Source organism: Python bivittatus, unplaced genomic scaffold (genome assembly GCF_059951505.1).
Source record: "Python bivittatus isolate LINGU-HERP-01145 unplaced genomic scaffold, Pbiv_v1 ctg000220_np1212, whole genome shotgun sequence".
In the NCBI taxonomy this organism is placed as follows: domain Eukaryota; kingdom Metazoa; phylum Chordata; class Lepidosauria; order Squamata; family Pythonidae; genus Python; species Python bivittatus.
In genome coordinates this window covers 21,614,221-21,633,720 of record NW_028277048.1, presented here as the reverse complement: position 1 = coordinate 21,633,720, position 19,500 = coordinate 21,614,221, and the positions used below count along the sequence as shown (strand labels likewise).

The 19,500-nt window shown below is 40.6% G+C and overlaps 1 protein-coding gene across 2 annotated transcripts; it reads left to right on the top strand.

Moving 5' to 3' along the window:
- The first annotated feature begins 1,239 nt into the window (after positions 1-1,239).
- On the top strand, positions 1,240-18,819 carry LOC103051061 (keratin, type II cytoskeletal 6A-like). Of its 2 annotated transcripts, XM_088138530.1 has the most exons (10): positions 1,240-1,525; positions 1,562-1,827; positions 3,754-3,968; positions 6,263-6,323; positions 7,270-7,365; positions 9,490-9,654; positions 10,368-10,493; positions 12,226-12,446; positions 17,492-17,526; positions 18,494-18,819. In XM_088138530.1, exons 1-10 carry the CDS (start codon positions 1,240-1,242, stop codon positions 18,817-18,819), a joined length of 1,797 nt encoding a protein of 598 aa, XP_087994656.1. The 2 variants fall into 2 exon arrangements, with proteins under 2 accessions (XP_087994656.1, XP_007441333.1); XM_007441271.3 differs by having other exon boundaries at positions 1,240-1,827.
- Positions 18,820-19,500: the final 681 nt, after the last annotated feature.

The window sequence follows — 19,500 nt, the reverse complement described above, 5'->3', positions numbered from 1 at the left end:
GCAACAACTCTTGATTTTTAACATGACAGAAGGAGAAAATTCAGGGAGTAATCATGGTGTTAAATAAATTTAAACAATTTTAGTTTTTGGCCTGACCACAAAACTCTTGAAAAGTAGCTTTCAGTCTGCCAATTAAAGACCAAGTGCAACCCTCAGATCCAAAACAGGTGCATGCTGTCGTTCATTATAAGGGAAGATCAGAAGCAGGAAATGATCTGTTTGGCCTACCACTACTGATCTTCTCAATGAAAAGGTACCAAGGGTTGGGAATCCTTCCTTTTCTGCAGTTCATCTAAACAAGTTTGAGGGCTCTATAGGATCTAGCTGTGGTTGAAGTAAAAGTCCCAGCGTTCTTCACCATTGACTATACTCTACATCTGCTGGGAGTTGTAGTTCAGCAACAGCACAACGACTGAAGAAAGAAACGAAATGAAACGAAAAGAAAAGAAAAGAAAAGAAAGAAAAGAAGCATGTATTTGATGGCAGTGCTGGAAAAAGATAGCCTTTCTCAATTACAGGACCAGAAGCAGGGGTTTTGTTGCCTAAAGCAGTTGGGTGAGATTGGCCTAGGGCTAGAAAAAGAACTGTAACTGTTCCTGTTCCAAGAAATGATGAGAGCTCTTCCATACTTGTCTTGAGGAGAAAGCAAGAGAATTGCATCAAAATTACCTCAGGGAAGCAATGATCCATCTGCAATATCTCTACCATGCTATAGATTTTAGAGTTTAAACCAATGGTGGCAGGGGGAGGGGGGAACCTCTATATAGCTTTGAAGTATGGCACTGAATAATAATAATCCACAATTAAAGCAATTTTTTTTTTTTAAGAACTAAAAAAATCATTGTTGTCAGCTTTGTTAATTATGTTTTGGTTTATGTGTAGAGGCAGTGGTGGGAAAATTAATTTGTTAGCTTACATGGGTTTTGTGCCATTTAAGCATTTTAGCCTGCAAGCCAAGCAATTTTAAGGCAGCGCTTCACTTCAAAGGAACCTTTAAGAATAGTTGGAGGGATTTTTGTTGCTGCCAGATATAACCCAGCCCAGTAACGATCTTATTCTTAATTAATTACCTAATTCCAGCCAAGCCCATCTCCACGTATAGATGTATATATAGAGAGGGGAGACCAAATTTGCACCTCAGAGAGGGGTCTGCTGTCCTTCTCTCTCTTTGTTTCTTTCTTCCTTCTCTGTAGCACAACGTTTGCTCAACTGTCTTCTGCACTCTTTGAATTAGACACAATGAGTAGGCAATTCAGTTCTAGATCTGGCGGAGGGATTAGGACTTCCCGGGGATATACGTCTTCCACTGCTATCATTCCTGGTGGGACAAAAGCTAGTTTCAGCTCAGTTTCATTATCCCGAGGTGTGAGGGGAAGCACAGGATTGGGTGGGGGCTTTGGTAGTAGAAGTCTCTACAGTCTGGGGAGTAGCAAACGAATCTCTCATGGAATTGGCCATGGTGGCATTGGAGGAAGCTTCTGGAGTGGTGTAGGACTTGGTGGTGGCAGTGGATTTGGTGGTGGTGGTGGTGGTGGATATGGATATGGATATGGAGCCGGAGCTGGATATGGAGCTGGATATGGAGCTGGATATGGAGCTGGAGCTGGAGCTGGAGGTTATGGTTTAGCTTTAGGAGTGGGAGGCTACAGTGGTGGAGGAAGAATGGGTCCCATGGTTCCTCCAGGGGGCATCCAGAAAGTGACCGTCAATCCCAACCTCCTGTCACCACTGCACTTAGAGATTGATCCTGAGATTCAAAAAGTGCGGGAACATGAAAGGGAACAGATCAAGACCCTCAACAACAAGTTTGCATCATTCATTGACAAGGTGAGTCAGTTAAGTCAATCATCAAGTTCTTTGCAGGTAGTCTCAAAGGGAAAGTCTGTGAATGAGACTGCAAGAGAGGAATGGATAAGTGAACCATCCAAGTGCATCCTGGATGAAAACAAGGTCAGATATGATTCTTCCAAACCAAGCATTTAGTTTTTGAAAAGACAGAAGGGGTTAAGCAATGTTTTGACATCCAGGAGACTGTACTTAATGTTGTATGGATGTCCAAGACCTGCAGAGTTTGGGTAATAATGCAAACTGGACAGAGCCAAGACTTTCTGGTTTGGGGGTTTCTTTTTCTTAGAATTTATTTATTATAATATTATTATATAGACTATTTAAGAGTTATAATTGCACATCTCAATACTAATCTGAACCCCTTGAGCTGCGAAACAGTGTGAGCTGGGTGCACAGGTTTTGAATCTTGCGACTCAGGAGCCCTTCTGCAAAACATTTTCAAGATTCTGAACCCCAGTTCCTGCAACCAAGGCTGGGGCAATGAATCCAGGATTCCCACAGAACACTGTTCACAGAATGCTCCAGGAAGCTGTTCAGAGATTCAGCGGCAAAATTCCCACAGTACACTTATCTCACGTATCTTACACAAGACTACAACTCCCAGAGTTCCACAGGAAGAGGGGTTGGCCACAAAATCAGTTTAAATTTATAATACAGAACTGCTTGTTTTATTGTCTACCGTATCCTCAAGCGGCAGTTGCTGGGTTTCATTCCAAGTATCTTTTTGCAAATTTGTATACAAGTTCTCCTGCACAGATTTTTGACTCAAGCTTGAAGATATCTTAGGGCCTGCAACTCTTAAAATAATGTAGCCAGTCTTAGCAATAGTCAGAAGGCCTTTTGAAACAAGAATTATAGTCCTCTGCACAGAAATTAGGTCCCTGTTCACGGATATGATTGTAGTAGCATGGTGCTGCTGCTGTTTACTCTCCATCTCAGTTGACGAGATGCAAATCACTCCAAGACAGGGGCAGTACACTAATTATACTTTTGCAAGACTTTTACACTTGATGCTGATTTTGTAAAACTGAAATACGCAGCTTTTCAACTGCCCTACGAGAACTTTGATGTGAGATGTCAGTAGGTAATATTCATGCTGGGAAAAGGGCAATTCTGCACATTAAGTTGGTGCTAAATATAACAAGAATTTTGTTATATAACTTCCATTTTTTTCTATAGTTACTTGGCAATCCTCCTCGCACTGCAGCCATTCGTATAGTGTTTAGACTGTCATGAAAATGGTACAGGTGGTTCTAGATTCAGAACATAAAGTACGATCTATACCTTCATTTTTGGGTGGCCAATTTCTCATATATTGATAGAAAGGAAACAACTGTTTATAGCAATTTGCTAGTACCATTTTTTTCCCTGGTCAGCTAGCAGCACTATTTGTGCCAAACATTTTTACAAAAGGTGACATAGTAATTCAAAGCAACTTTGCCCAGCTCTGTATTTTCCAGAATACTGGATTACTGGTTGGGGTGACGGGTGCTGTAATCTAATTTTCCTGAAGGACACAGGTAGGAGTCAGCAAAGAACAAACAAGCGCAGAAGCAATCTATCTACAACCTAGCAATGTAATATATTTTTGGGGGGTATGCATGATTTAAGGATAGGGCTATAAGACCTGAGCTGCAACATCTGGATGACTACTAGATGGCAGAAAAGAAAGGTAGAAAATTCTGAATCTTCGCTGCTGTCTCCTGGTTGCTCAGATTTTTGAGCCTAGATCTGGTAGCCCTGTTAAGAATTTGGGTGGCCTATTGGTTGTCTTGCCACACAGGTGGCACTGTGAGTGCCATCCTTTGATTTGAATGCTGCTAGTCCTCATTATATAACAAGATGTAGATTCCAGTTTAAAGGTGCTTCTGAAAGCATTACTTTGTCTCTCTCTATGGATTTCAGGTACGGTTTCTCGAGCAGCAAAATAAAGTGCTAGAAACAAAATGGAACCTTCTGCAGCAACATGGCAGCACAGCCCCAAAGGTCAACGTTGAATCCCTCTTTGAGATTTACATCAGCACCCTTAGGAGGCAACTGGACTCCTTAATGGGCGATCGAGGGAGGTTGGATGGAGAGCTAAGAAATGTGCAGGACCTTGTAGAAGACTTCCGAAGGAAGTAAGTGAGATTCCGAGGCCTACTTAGCAAAAACAGCAGGTTGGGAGAGGTCAGGAGGATGGCAAGAGCTGTACTGTTCAGTCTGCAAGGGTGTATGTAGGGAATAAAAGATGTAAGGCTTTCCCTTATAAAAATAAACACAAAATGCAAAACCAAAGCAAGCAGAAAATAAACATATTAGGAGCTCCCTAACCACGTTCTTTGTCTGGTATCTGCAAGAAGAGTTTAGTAGAGCAGTGATTCTCTAACATTTTGGTCTCAGGAGCCCTTTACATTCTTAAAAATGATTGAGGACCCCAAAGAGCTTTGGCTTATGTGGACTACATCTATTGATATGTACTGCATTAGACACTAAAGCTGAGAAATGTTAAACTGTTTATTTATTTGATTTTGCAGACCTCCTGAAAGGGTCTCAGGGACCCCCATGGAGCCCCAGACCACACTTTGAGAACCACCGTAATAGAGTGAAATATTCTTGTGGATCAGGAAGAAGCAGTCTGAGATGCAGCTCTGAGGAAGCTGCAGCAGCCCATCCTACCTCTCTTCCTTGTAACTGTGCCCAGCTGTGGCATCTTGGCATGAACTCTAGCTTGTGGTTTAGGGTGGAGACGTTTTTGGTTTATCAAAGAAATGAGGACATTAAAGCAAGCAGTTACAGGATCATAAAAATGCCTCTTGGCACATAAAATAAGGATCATAAAATCTTCTAACAACAATTAAATCAGATACGCTGAGGAGACAGTTACAATAAAATGAAATGGAACTGGCATGATATTTTTAAAAAGCATGTATATGGAATAGTCATTAACTATAATAATATATATGGAACAGCCAATGAGAAGAATGTTAATAACAAACATTTGCACTACAACTTTGTGTAGTGCAACCAAACTATCTACATGCCTACCAAGACTTTCAATTGTGATTTATCTGACAAAGTTACTCATCTCCTCATTTAATTTTATTTTAGGAGGCTGCTATTTAAATGAATAGCGTTCAGATGTTGTTTCAGATTAAATTAAGAGTATTGGTGCACACTGAAGACTGGTGAAACCCCTCTCTCTCTCTGTGTAAAAAGTACTATACACACACACACAGAGCATAGACAAGATATATATTCATGGTATAAGTGCTTATTCTATATGCATATGTTATAGGGCTGTTCTTAAAAATAAAATTTATTGCTTTTTTTACAAGTACCACAAAAATTTTAAGGGCATAAATATAGTTCAAGCAAAACAAAATTTAAGACTAATCCGATAACATAAAGATAAAGAAAAAGACAAGAAAAGATAGGAAAATGAAAAAAAAAGAATTTTTCTACAGTACTATTTTTATACATATGTAACCATTATAACTGTACAGTAGTATTACAGAGCTCATGTTGTGCCATCCCAGTCAAAGATGTAATTGACTGACGAAGTTGCAGCAGGATTATTGAGACCTTTGAATTGGGAGCGCTGCACAGCCTTGATGTATTACAGAAGTACATATGAAGCAAGAATAGCCCCTTCCTTTATGGTTTTTCAGAAGCTTGTGAAATCTCAGCTATTGTGCAAGGCCTAGGAGACCACATCAGTTAGATTGCAATGCCATGAATTAATGTTGATGGATGCTGACTGGATTGTATTGTGATAATTTCTGTACTATAATTGCTTCAGTATAGTTTTTAGATTATCGGTTATTTTTACGTATATTCTTAGACAGTCAAACAGCTTAGAATCAACTGTGACTGAAGTGGTATAAATAAGTAATAAGTAACTGTTTATTTAAAAATTGCTGTCCAACACTTGTAATGAGCTGCCATGGACAGCAATGATGGAAGAAAGATGACAAGCCTGCACACACAGAAATGCTGGCCAGGCTCCAGTGGTCAACTTAATGGTGTGAGAACTTAAGGCAGACACTGTTTTAGAGGAGAGGAAGTATTGAAACCCAGGTTTCTCAAGCATGTGATATAAAATGGATGCTGGTGAATTCAGTGAAATGTCCTCTCTGTATGGCAATTAGGAGTGATATTTACAATTCATACTTGATATTCCTTGCAGATGGCTTGACTCAGATAGTTTTGTAAAATGGGTAAGAGTTTTCTTCTTTCCTTTTACACTGCTGCTGTGCTGCAGATTAATTTAGAACTGATGTAGACAATTTGTTTCCTAGAAGAGGAGCTTCTATGACAGTCTTGTCAAGGCCATTGTAAGCCATTGATTGGCATTCTTTTATATGTCATCTTCTCTGTCTGGCTTTTTCTTTGAAGAGGACTGAAAATCTAAACAAGTTCCTTCTCTTCACAGATATGAAGATGAAATTAACAAGCGCACTGCTGCTGAAAATGACTTTGTTGGTATCAAAAAGGTGACTGTCCTAAAACAAAAAAAATTAAGTTAGGAAAAAAAAAATTAGTATTTGGGAGATGTTTACACATAAGGAAAAAAAACACCTTGGTTCAAAGTACCATACGTTTCTTAGCTTGGCTGAGAAACATACAGCATTTCAGCTATTGCTGCACCACAGCTCCTACAATTTCTGATCCTTCGCTTTGGTTGATGGGCATCGGAGCCCAACAATATCTGCAAACCCACTCCCTTTTTACTGTGCTAAAGCAAGAAACTGGATCAGGATTGTATGATAATTATCAAAATACTTTGCACGGCCTTTTCATTGGAAGGACAAGGTTGATTACACTTTTAAATTTGAACCGATTACTGATAAAGCAACAACCAAAAAAGATGCTCTAGATTTTACATCACTGTAAAAAAGCACTTACTCATTATCTTTTGACATATAATATTGAGCTCGTATCAATTTACTAGGCAGTGAGCTTCTGGAGGCATATTCAGAGCAAGATGCTGAATTAAAAGGGACAGTTATAAATAGAAATATGCATCATACAGAACTTTGCAGCATGTAGAACAGGACTAAACACTCTGTAGTCTTCCATATATGATAAACTACAATTCCCAGTATTGTTTACCATTAGCTATATTGGCTGGAGCTGCTGGATGTTGTAATTCAGCCACATTTGAAGGACCTCAATTTCTCCACCCCTTTTCTGTGGTGTAAAACATTTGGAGGACTCCTGTCCCCAACCCCTTTCTATGATGTAAAAAGGCATTAAGTTCAAGCCCAGGTTGTTAATTAAAAATAAAGGGCTAGAAGCCTCCATGTGACACTCTGAAGAAATGCTGCCAGTTGGAGTATGCTCTATGGGCTAAATAAATGTCCAACTTGGTATGAAGCAGCTGTCTAGGAATCCTTGAACTGCTTTTATGTAATTTTGTTATGTGTTGCATTCTTTCAGGATGTTGATGGTTCATTCATGCATAAAGTTGAGCTGCAAGCAAAGTCTGATAGGCTGTCAGATGAGATCAACTTCCTGAAAGCCCTCTATGAGGCCGTAAGTGTTGAATGTTCTTGTCATATAATTCAAAGCAATGAAAAGTCCATCAGGGCTAGAAATCACACTGCATTTTGGGAAGAAATGGAATGATCTTGCTTGGTAAATACAGCAACTGTGATTTATTGACAATCCTATGAACTGCCATGTTCTACTTTAAATATTTCCTGGGGAGTTAAATCAAAGCCATGTTTTTTTCGGGGGGGGGGCGCTCAGTATTCACTGCACAAGCTTAGGAGTTCTTGACTGGATTCACACATCATGCTGCGGTGTGATTTTGCTAGCCCAGGTTTGTGATTAAGCCACAATTGGCTGGGTCAATATTTTGCAGTAAACTGTAATGTAATTTCTTTAGTGCTGGCATAGTGTAATCTACAAACGTAACTGCAGTATTGCCGCATATTACTTCTTTAGTTAGTAAGTTTTGAATAGGTTTAAAGGGGTGTTGACTGACACACAAATCAGAGATATCACTGAACTACAAAGGAGAAAGAGGAAATCAGAGTCAGGTCCTCTAATTAAGTAATGTCTCCTTGGAACAGTAAGCAATTTGATATACATGAGGCCTACCAGTATTAGAAACAGTGATAGAGAAAGTGCTGTCTTTTTTAAAAGTGTACTTTTTAAGTGATGCTTTAAATCAGAATATTTTTAATAATGTGTTCCTAGGCATGAGGTGGTCAGTTGGAATGGTCATACCACATTCTCTTATACCACCTGTTTTCATCCTCAGGTTAAAAAATCCACTTCCTCCCATTCTGGTCATGTCGTTATAGCACTGGCCATGTTCTCTGCTACTGTGAAAGCTTGGGAAATGTCTAAAAAGGTTGCCCAGGTTTCTTTAAGTTAAACTTTGTTTGAAATGAAAAATAAAACTAGACTAGAATGAAACTACAGTATGAAAAAGATCTGATAATGAAAGCCTATATCCAATGAAAAATTAAGACTTACAGGGTTTTCTGGAATAAACTTCTAGGTTGTGGCACCTAGAGTCAGTTTTAAGTCAGTTTTCTTAATCTCGTCCTCACCTGGAGACTGACTGAAATTACTGGTTGCCCTGTGGGCCCAAGAGAAGAAATGGTGTCAGAATTCATTTGTGAGGATTGGCTTGCTTGGTTTTTAATTAAAAATGGCCCAAAATGCAGTCTATACTCCAGATTTAATTTATAATTTTAGAAGTGCCTTACCAGATTCCAAAAGAAGCTACAGAAAAGCATGTCATGAAAAGACATGAATGTGAGATGGATGAATGTAAGCTGCACTTGGTTGGCATCCATGATGTTACTGGCCCATGTCAGTGCTAAGAATGTGCAATTAGTAAAAACCCTATCCTCTTTGCTCTCTTTGTTATGCAGCAGTATTCTGGTCTGGTGGTTTGTTTGTTTTGTTTTGTTTTAGTTTTCTTTTTTAATCAAAGGAAACTGTGCAATATATTGAACTGTAACTGTCCATTCAAGAGTCACTGTTCTTGCCCAGAAATAGAGGCCTCCTCTGAGAGGCACAATTCACATAAATTGATAGAACATTTCCTGAAGGCGCTAGTCTTATCCTGCTGAACTTTGCGAAGTCTCTTGTGAGATTTTCTCTAGAGGATCTTCCAAGTGAATCCAGACAGACCATATCTAGGCTGCAAAATCCTGAATGACCAGCAGATAGCAGCAAAAAGGCAAAAACTCTACATTTTGGTTCCATCTAGAGGTCATGTGGATTTTGATTTTGCCCAAATCAGTTGGCTCTCATTATGTGGCTTACCCTGGCCCCAGTAATTGGCCCATGTTCTTTAACAGGGAATGGCTATGGCTTAATAGTACAGCACATACTATGCACACACAAGTTCCAGGCTGAAATACTACTTTTCTAGATAGGACTGGAAATACTCCCATCTACAGCCTCAAGGAGATGCTATGGTCAGTGGTGACAATACTGGCTAGACAGCCTGGTGGCAGCTTCCTTCTTTGCCATAATGAGGCATAATCTTTATTTTGAGTTGACTCCCACAGAACTTTTTTTGTATGATTCAATTGTTAAGCAAAGGTGTGGTGGGCAGACAATGGGAAATATCTTGATGGACTGGTGGATAGATGGACGGACAGATGGATAATAGCATCTTGTTTTTCCATAAAGGAATTGGCTCAAATCCAAGGACAGATTACTGACACCAATGTTGTCTTGCAAATGGACAACAACCGAGATCTAGACCTCAACAGTATCATTGCTGAAGTGAAAGCACAGTATGAAGACATTGCTAACAGGAGCCGGGCTGAGGCAGAAGCATGGTACCAAAGCAAGGTAAGGCTTTGTATAAGTTTCTCATTGGTGCTGGTGCAGTTAAGATAAGCTTATCCTCTTAATCTGGAACCAATGTTCTTCTTAGCCAGTAGGAAAGCCTGAAGTGAGAGGGCTGGCATTCAAACCACGGAGAGGTTTCCTGGGTTTACACTTCCAACGGGGTCTTCTTTTTCCTTTAGGTGAATTGAACCTGAGTGCATGGCATCTGCCTCATGTCATAGGTTCCTTTATAATGGGGTGGTAACAAGGACTACCTTTTGGACTATTGGGAAGAACAGAAAAATCCTAGGCATGATGTTTGAGAAGCCATGCTGGCTGGACATGATGGGGTTTGCAGTCTGGAGTCTGATGAGAAATAATGCAACGACAAGTTCTGTAACTACCATTTTAACCACAACATTTCAGTGCCTGCAGAGCCTCTGCTGAAACACAAACTGCAATGCCATTGATCTGATACATAAACCATAATCTTGGAAACTTTTTTTTTTTTTTGCTTCTTAATGAGAAGCAAAAATTTGGATCCCTGTTTCTGTTTTGAATCAGATTTAGGTCTAGAGGTTAGGGGTGGCAAGGTTGGCAAATTCTTCATTTGCCTTTTCCAAGGGAAGGTGACACACTGAGGTCACCCCATACCCAAGGCCTCTTGCCCAACTCCTGAAGCTGGTACTGCTTCCTGCCAGTTCATGACTATGACATCTATTTCGGTGTTACAGTTTCTGGAACTTCAGAGCACAGCTGTTGGTCATGGGGATGACCTGAAAAACACCAAGAATGAGATTGTGGAACTGAATCGGATTATCCAGAGACTAAGAGCAGAAATTGATGGTGTGAAGAAACAGGTAAGCAGGCATTTGAATACAGTAATAATCTTGCCTGCATGGGTTTGTCTCTTTTTCTATCTTTGTTACAGGTTCTTCAGCTCTCAGCTTTCATATTTTGAATACTTCATTTTGCAATTCTATCCATGTATGCTAGGGAGCACTCTCCCACTGAATCTTAACAGGATGTATTTCTGTGGAAAAGTGGTCAAACATATGCATTCATGTTGGATGGCTTCTTGGTTAAATGATCACTGCCAGAAAATTCAGGATATTATTTTTCCTGTAACTGTTTATAACTCAGGCCTATTGGATTGAGACAGAGTGTGCAGAAAAATATTCTAAGCTGCTAACTATTTCTTTTCCTATAGCAGAACTTCAGCAGGTCTCAGATATATTGTAAGAACTATTACGTGGGGGTATTCTTTGATTCTCAGGCTTACCTGTCAGTCATGCATTACCGTCTTTGACTGTGTGCCAGCTGCTGCTCTGCCTGGATAAAAATAGCTTCACTTCATTAATCTACACCTGGTAACCTCACATTTAAATTGCTGCATACTTTTTTTACATGAGTCTGCTCCTAAAAATGCTCTTTAATCTGAAACTGGGTCTTGTGACCCTATTATGCCAGTGTTAGTTCATCTCCGCTGGCTTCTATTTTATAGGCTCCTACAAAATGCCTATAAATGGACTCACTAGCTCCAGAAAGGCTATAATTTGAATGAAGCATTACTCAAAGTTGAATATATTATATAACTTGGAATATAGAACTAGCTGCCTGATTCCTTGGTTCAGTCTCTCATTTGCAGGAAGATATTGCATTTGATAATTTCCTGATTTTGTATGCTTTACCTTTTGTGGGATATGCTGACAAAAGCTCAGAAAACATCCAGAATCAAAACCCCTGCACCCATTTTCCTAAATGCAGTGAATGATTCAAGATGCAAGATCTGTTTTTGTTATGATATTGTATTGTATTTTCTCAAGATTTTTAGAAAAAATGTACTGGTTGAGAATTTGAATTAAGCCCTAGGCCAGGAAGATGTACTGGTAAAAGAGGACTTTGAAAGACTTTATCGGCATTTGGCACATCAAACCATTTAACTATCTAACCTAAAACAAGGCACATTTTCATGTTATTATTAAACATAAATAAATCTTGCCCTGTAAGTCTCATAGCTGGAAATTGCCTGGGAACAGAAGGTGGCAATCAGTTTGAACTGGTTTGCTGAAGAACAGATTTACTGATGGAAAGCGATAGTGAAGGAGAGAAAACATTACAATTCACAGAGGGATCCCTTGAGTTACATCTCGCTTTTGTTGAAGTTCACTTTGCCGAAACTGAATTTGACCAGTCAACTTGACTTTTCACTGGATTTTTAGCTTGTCCACTGAACGACATGTGATTCCTGTAGAATCTGTCCACCCTATCAGTTTCATAACCCATTCTTTTATCCATGTCCTTGTTGCAGTACGGATTTAAAGAGTAACTGGGACAGTTAATTGCTACCATCTAATTGTTTGGGATCTGAGATCCAAATAAAAGCCATTGTACGATAACATGATCCTGGGATCATTACCGTTCCCTTGTAAACACTTAACTGCCTGCTGCTGTAGCAGAAATGTAGGAAAGTGCTGATTCTTAGTCAATGGATTCTTGAGACATCTGTATTTAATACTTCATACAGTAATGCATACTATGACATACGCATATCATGAAATCAGAACCTAATTAATATATGAATATATCCAGATTACCAATATCCAGGGAGCAATTGCTGATGCTGAACAGCGTGGGGAGATGGCCCTGAAAGATGCCAGAGTGAAACTCACTGACCTGCAACAAGCTCTGCAGAATGGGAAGGATGAGCTGGCACGTCTCCTGCGGGATTATCAGGAGCTGATGAATGTCAAATTGGCTCTGGATATTGAGATTGCTACATACCGCACCCTGCTAGAAGGCGAAGAATGCAGGTGGGTACCATCTTGTGTTGTTTCGCTTTCCTATCACGTATTTGAGTGAAACATGCCTGTTTAGGTATGCATGACTCTTATGTGTGGATTTGTATCCAATCTTAAACAAAGGAATATGCAAATAGATATCTTTCATTTTCTGAAATAGATATCTTTCTTTTCGGAAACTGTGTATGAAATACAGCCTGTGCACCCAACTATCTTTAGAGATCTTTACCAGTAAAATATCCTGCTTGTCCACCATCCTTTTTCCAGCCTATAATACAAATCTTTTCCTATGTTTGGAGCCTGCTTATTTTTTTGTTGATCCTCCTTTCATATGTCCTCACTTCTCTGCAGGCTTCCTGCACTGATTGTTTTCTTAGGAAATTCCCAGAATTTCCAACCGGACACAAATGGTATATCTAGCAGATGCCTGATCAGGGAAAATGGCCTCTGGTTCATTCTTTTTAGAATGCTGTCTTTCTTCAACCATCCTGCCTCTGGGTGTCCTGATCCTTAGCTCATTTACTTCTGAGCAGTTTGCCCTCCGTCCTCTTTCGCTCTCTTTCAGTTTCCTTTCGCAGCAGCAATAAACAGCCCTTTTCTGCATAGAATAATTCAGGGCATAGGATAAAGTTCCACAGGGCTCCATGGTTGTATTGGAGAGGACATTATGCAGGTGAGATTTTCCCCAAACTCAGCAATAACCAAAATTTTCAATGGGAGCAACAAGAATCTTGTCAATAAAAAGCGACAGGAGATATTTTGATCAAAATAATTTTTCTCTTTCTGCCCCTAAATAGGTCCTCTCCCTAAACATGATGTCTAGCTTTATCCCAAAAGCCAACTTCTTGTGCAGATAGTATTCATGGACAGTATATGTTATGGTGTATTCAGCCAGCAGATAAAAGTGATTTTCAAGCAGTCAATAGCAAGTTTAGAATGTGGCACAATCCACCATGTGTTAATTGTGCAAGAGAATTAGGCAGCCATTCCTTTGTTACTTGCTTTTTATTTATATATATGCAGACATTAACATTTGTATGGCATATTTCCAATAATGTTGAAATGTCTGAATGCTCAGTTTGCATATTTAGGAAGTGCTACATGCTGTTCAACCTCATCAGTATAGGAGAAAACATTTCCACACATCCATAATTTGCATTCTTATTAGCTGAGAATGCTTCTAGGGTGGGCTTTTAAGAATGTTTTCTACTTGATCTGGAACTAATTGCAGTTATTACACATATCATAATACTGCTTAGACATTAATCATAGTAAGAACTGGTTGCTGACTAGGAGACGGACATAAAGTTATCCTTCATCCCCAATATTTTAACTGGTTGTGAGAAGAGAAAATACTGCACAGATATAGAAGCAATCCTTAGTCAAGCGTTTCTTCATGTTTTATGAACAAAGTAAATATGCTTTAGGCCTGTATTCTGCATAAGATGCGTGCCTGAAATTAAATCTGGTTCTCTCTGCAGTGTCTTTACATTTTAAGATTTCATCAATTTGCAATCCAATCCGTTGTGTATTTACCCTAAAGTAACTCCCCTTGTGTTTGACAGATTTCCTTCCAAGTTAGTTGCCTCACTTCATACCATAGCTCAGTCTCCCACAACCTAGTGCCTTTCAGATGGGTTGGACTTCAAATATTTTAATTTCTTAGGGCTGATGGGAGTTGGCCTAAGAAAGCTATCCTAAGCTGCCAGGCCAAGAGTTGCCTTGTCTTCAACCCAGTGATTATGGTGGTGGAGGAGGAGAATACAGCTATCCTGTCCCTCCTTAGAAGTTCAGCTATGGCTTTACTAATCCCTTTCCCAGCTCACTCAAATCAATGGACTTTTGGGGGGGGGGAGGAGGAAGGTAGCAAGAAATGGTAGAAGGCACCTACATAACTTGTGCTGTACCAAGATTTTGCAAGGCAGGGCCAAGACATCTGGGCAAGGCTTGAAGCCCATCATTTATGTCTTTTTAGACCAAAAAAAAAAAAAAGATGTGAGGTGGGAGTTCTCTTGTCCTTTCAAAAGAAAGACAGCAACTGCACCTCATCTCTTTCCCAGTTGAGACCATAAGGCAAGACAGTGGGAGAAAGATGGAGTTTAAAAGCTTTGACTTCTCTGAAAGGAAATTAGCTTCTATTAACCACACGAGGAAAAGCTGTGTTTTAGGTATCAAGAGCTCCTACTTTTCGTTTGGTCCTCCAGTTCTTCTCTTAACAGTGCTTTGAAGCATGATACAAACTACTGGTTGAAGGACTTGCTGAAAGGCAACTGGGCAAAGTGACCTCTTGTGGCCACCTCTTTTCTTGGTGTGCTTTAGTGAGCTTAGCTGACTGTGCCAAAGTGCTCCCAGCAATGCCAGGGCAGATAAGCTGTTCATTTTCTTTATCCCTCTGAGACAGTGTGATTCCATGGCATTCTGGGAATTTAAATGACGACTGGATTCTGCTACTTAGTCTTGGTTGGAGCACTAGCTTGAATTTTGTTGAATAAGAAGCCCAGGGGTAGGCATTAGTTGTAAGCCCACTCCAAGCACCAGAACCCTGTCAGCTACTGAAGGGGGGCTGGCCAGTGTTGATGCCAAACCTCACTGTCCTTTTCTATGTCCATAAGATATAGCTGCAGGTAGTTCTGGAAACCATAAATCAACCCTGGTGCAGCCAAGAGTGGAATTCAGGGCTCAAAGTGTTGTACAGCACAGCTGCCCCTCAAACAGCCAGTCTGAAATAGCGGAGCATAGAGCATGGTCATCTGATGGAGGAAGAGGCAGGGAGTACTTTTAGATAATGAAGACCATGGTTTAGCGTTACTTACCTGTACCAGCTAAAGTAGCCCAGGGTCTAAAATTACTGAGTTACAGACTGGAAGAAAGAATGACTATGAAATGGATCTGTATGCAGAACACGTATTGTCACCAGGCTCTGTGTGCTGGCATGGTGTGTTTCTGAGCCTTCCTCTAGGCCACTGTCTGATTCAGCAAATTGGGAAAGGACAATGCTGCGCTAGCCCTTGAACTACATATGTTATATTCTTGAGGTGAAGTAGTTGCCAGTAGTTACACAGGCGTAAAAAAGGGATAATCTGATTACATCCAAAGGCACACAGATATATTTAGCATCATTTGTTCACATGCCTCAGGTTAACTTCTGACCCTGAAGAACAGCAGATGCTAAGGTGGACTCCTCTTGCAATCTAGATAAGCCTGAAGGGCAAGAAGGGTCAGGGTTGTTTTCCCTCACAATGTTTTTCTGCAGAGTAGATGAGCACTCTGGCCTCAGGAGGGCACTCTTAAGACAGTTACACTAGAGCAGCTGTTTCTGAGAGTGAAAGGGTAACTGGATGCTGAAGACTGGTTTTGCACCTATGAGAAGGTGAGGGAAGCTGACAGGGAGGTTGCACCACCTGTGTTGCAACACGGTCACAACCAGTTGTTACAAAATGCTTTCTTGTGGGTTCCCGGCAGAGCCGCAGAGTGGGTCCAACCATTTTCAGGCAGCCAGCTCCTTCAGTGCTGAAACGCAGGTCCTGCCAGCATGAGATGCGCATCCTTCTCTTCCTCCTTCCCAGTATGTTGGAGATGTGAAATCTGCAGTTGGCAAGCACCGATAGGAACTTGTTCTTCTCAGGTTTGGAGGGCAGGATCCCCTGAGGCCAGGATAAGGGAGGGTGAGCCGCTGCAAGACTACTGGGCAGCCTGTTTCGGTTCCCTCCCAAATCCTAATCCTTCATGTGACCCCTCCAAGCTCAGGGGTGTGTTTCAGATGGTGTATTACTATTACACAGCTGCCCTGCCTCTTGCATGATACTTTACAAGGGGATGCAGGCTCTATTGTGTAATCCTCACAAGTTGCCCCAGGAATTTTTTTTTCTTTTTCTTTTAATTTGTTTAATATTCAGGAAGGAAAGGCAGAGTAGCTGTAAGCTACCTTGGGCTGGCAGAGATAGGAGCCAATTATACCAAAGAGGCCAAGCCCATCTAGTCCAATCTACTTTTCTTTTTTCCATTCAGTCTAAGGCCAGTGACTTTTCTGCAGTAACTTCTCAGAATTAGATTGTAAATGAAAGGTCTCCTCTCTACTTGTAGCACATCCAATCCTGGACATTCTTTTGAACTCCCCTATCTCTAATGGTATATGCCGAATCTCTGTTTTATGCACTGTAAAAGAAGAGTATGATTCTGCAACTTTGTTCACTCGTGGTACTAATCCATAATGTGATTAGTTGGATGTGGGTTCTTCTTTTCAATAGTCCATGGTCAAGCTTCACATGGCTTAGTTATATTCGGTCTGTTGAATAACAAAAGATGGGAGGGTCAATCAAATCAAATCTTTATTACGGTCATAGACCAGCATAAATGGGAGGGTCATGCTGGTTGAAAAATACTTAAAGAGGTAGCAGGAGTCAGTAGGTGAAGAAAGTATATCAATTGTTGGAGTCTCCAGGAGTGGCAAACTGTTTAAGGCAGTTTTGGGATAAGAGCCCAAAGCAGGAAAGAATAAATGCAGCAGACCCAGCTCCTCAATGAGCTTACCTTCCATAGGTATTTCCTTATACTTCAGGTCTCGCTTCCTTAAAGAAGGCCATTTCCTAGTTATATATTTGCTCTGTTCAACAAATCCTGTGTCTAAAGTCATCTTCTTCAGCCTGGCAGACTTCTGATGTTTTTGACTTCAGTGCCCAACCAGCATGATCAAGGGAGTTGTGGTCTCAGGAGAGAACTAGACTGAGGAAATGTGGTTCATGGTGATCAGCTGCTAAGAAGAGTAATTTCTAGAGGGGTTTTTCCAGGAGCAACTTACATCTCTCACCTAAATACATCAATGTCCCCCTACCCAAACTCCCATCCTTTACAAAGATGGAAGGAAGTAGGGACAAAGTTTGTTTTCCTTTATTTTGTCACCCATCCTACAGAGAATTTAAGGTGACAAGATGTTTTCTGGTTTCCACTTGATACTTTCTCCCCAGATCTTTATTTGCAAGGACAGGGTCTTATAGGCTTGAGCTACAGTGACGAATCTAGCTGACTTATACACACTGTTTCCTCTTTCTTGGTTATAGGATGTCTGGAGAACTCACTACCCCTGTGAGCATGTGTAAGTATTTCATTTATGTTAATTATCTTTGAAGGCCCATGATAATGCATTTGTTTGCACAGACTTTATTGTTTAATAATAATATTGAACAATTTAGAAATCTTGGAAGAAAAGAAATCTCTGTCACTATGACAAGAGGTTCAAATAAGAAATGTTACTACTGTGGGTGTGGGTATCTACCCTATTGGTGAAAATAATAAATTCGATAAAAAATCATAAATTGGAGAAAAAATGAGACTAAGTTGAGGTCAGTTCAGGCTGAAACAAAGACATTATATTTGTTAAATATCAGAAGGAATGGAGATGGCAGCCTTATAAGGTAGACCAGACTAAGAAACAGACACCGTGCAGACCTAAAGCTACTTTTATTAGAACAGCTATAGTAGCAGAATCTTGCAAGTCTGAATATGCTTCCCTTTCTCCCTCTTTTATCTTCATGTGAATTAAAGTTGGGGTGGGGGTGGGGGAACTATCTGAGGTATTTTCATAAACCACTTTCCTAGCCTGGGCTCAAGTCTTGTTTATCTGATTGTTGTCTTGGTAGTAGATCTTCCGTTTATCCTCCAAGGCTATACTCATTATAGGAGTATATCTATACTCATTATAGGAGATAACCCTTGATTTAATTTTGAATGGTGCCCCACACTAGATGGAATTTTTTTCAAACTGCTTGGAGCGAGCAGTTTGGCAATAGTGCCAACTTGGCTAACCTTAAAAAACTAAGCAGGGTTGCACCTAGTTAGAACGTGGATGGGAGACCATCCGAGAATTTCAGGGCTGTGGACTATCGTGGGGAAATCAGTATCCTAGAAGAAGACACTGTACTGCTACCAAGAGAATGACCTGGATATGCCCTTGTAGTCCCCAAGAATTGGATATGCCCTTGTGGTCCCCACCCATGCCTTCTTATTGGCTACGGCCAAAGGCTGGAACATAGCCCAGTAACATACCTGTGTTTTTCTTGCAGCGGTGATCAGCAGCTCATCTACCATCAGTGGAGGCGGTTACGGCATCGGAGGTGGTGGAGGTGGTGCTCGAGTGAGCAGTGGAGGATTTGGTCTGGGGGGCGGTGGAGGAGTGGGAAGCAGTGGTGCTGGAGGCAGCCTGAGCCTGACAATGGGAGGTGGCAGTGGTGGTAGTTATGGTATGAGCAGTGGGGTTACTACTGGCGGGAGTGGTTACAGTACTGGAAGCTATGGTGGGGGAATGGGCATTGGAGGTGGAGGAGGCTCCTCGAGTATGAAATATGTCTCAACCACAACCTCATCATCCAGCAGAAAAGTGGTCAGATAAAGACACACATGTCCAACTGGTTCTAAAAAAGCCCTTACTTCTAACTGCCAGCAGCGGCACAAGTCCCCAAGCTAGTCATTCTTCCATTTTTTCTGAGAAGTTTAATAAGGACAGACATTGTCCCTTGCCTCCTGAATGAACACATCTGAGCAGGTGTTGGCTATTCATGAGAAATGGTTCATGTCACCCCTTCACCAGGCAGTTTCAGTGCTACAAGTATCTTTCCCAACCAATATGATTTGTGGCTGTCAAGGTATCCCTGATTTTCCTTTCTCTGTTATTATAATTCTGACTTCAGTAAAGAAGTACCACCTTGCCAACAGTCTGAATGAATCAAAGTTCCCCCACATCGAACAGGAGTGTTTGTTTCCTCCCACAGTCTGCTTCAAAGAACTAAAGGATGATGATGACAATTTGTGATAGGAATTGGCAATCAAGTTTTAAATCTGAAAAGGAATCTGGTAAAGGCTAATTTTAGTCAAAAGCAAACAAACAAAAAGCCAAGTACAAAACTTCTCAGAATAATTTTTTAAAAGGAAAAAAAAACCCCTTAAATACCATTGTTATAGCACAAACCTTTAGGACTACACATAAAGCATTTTAACACCCTGCTGATTTCAGTGGGAGACGTAAGTACTCAATTCCCATCCCACATTTGAAATCAACAGGATGGGGAAAATG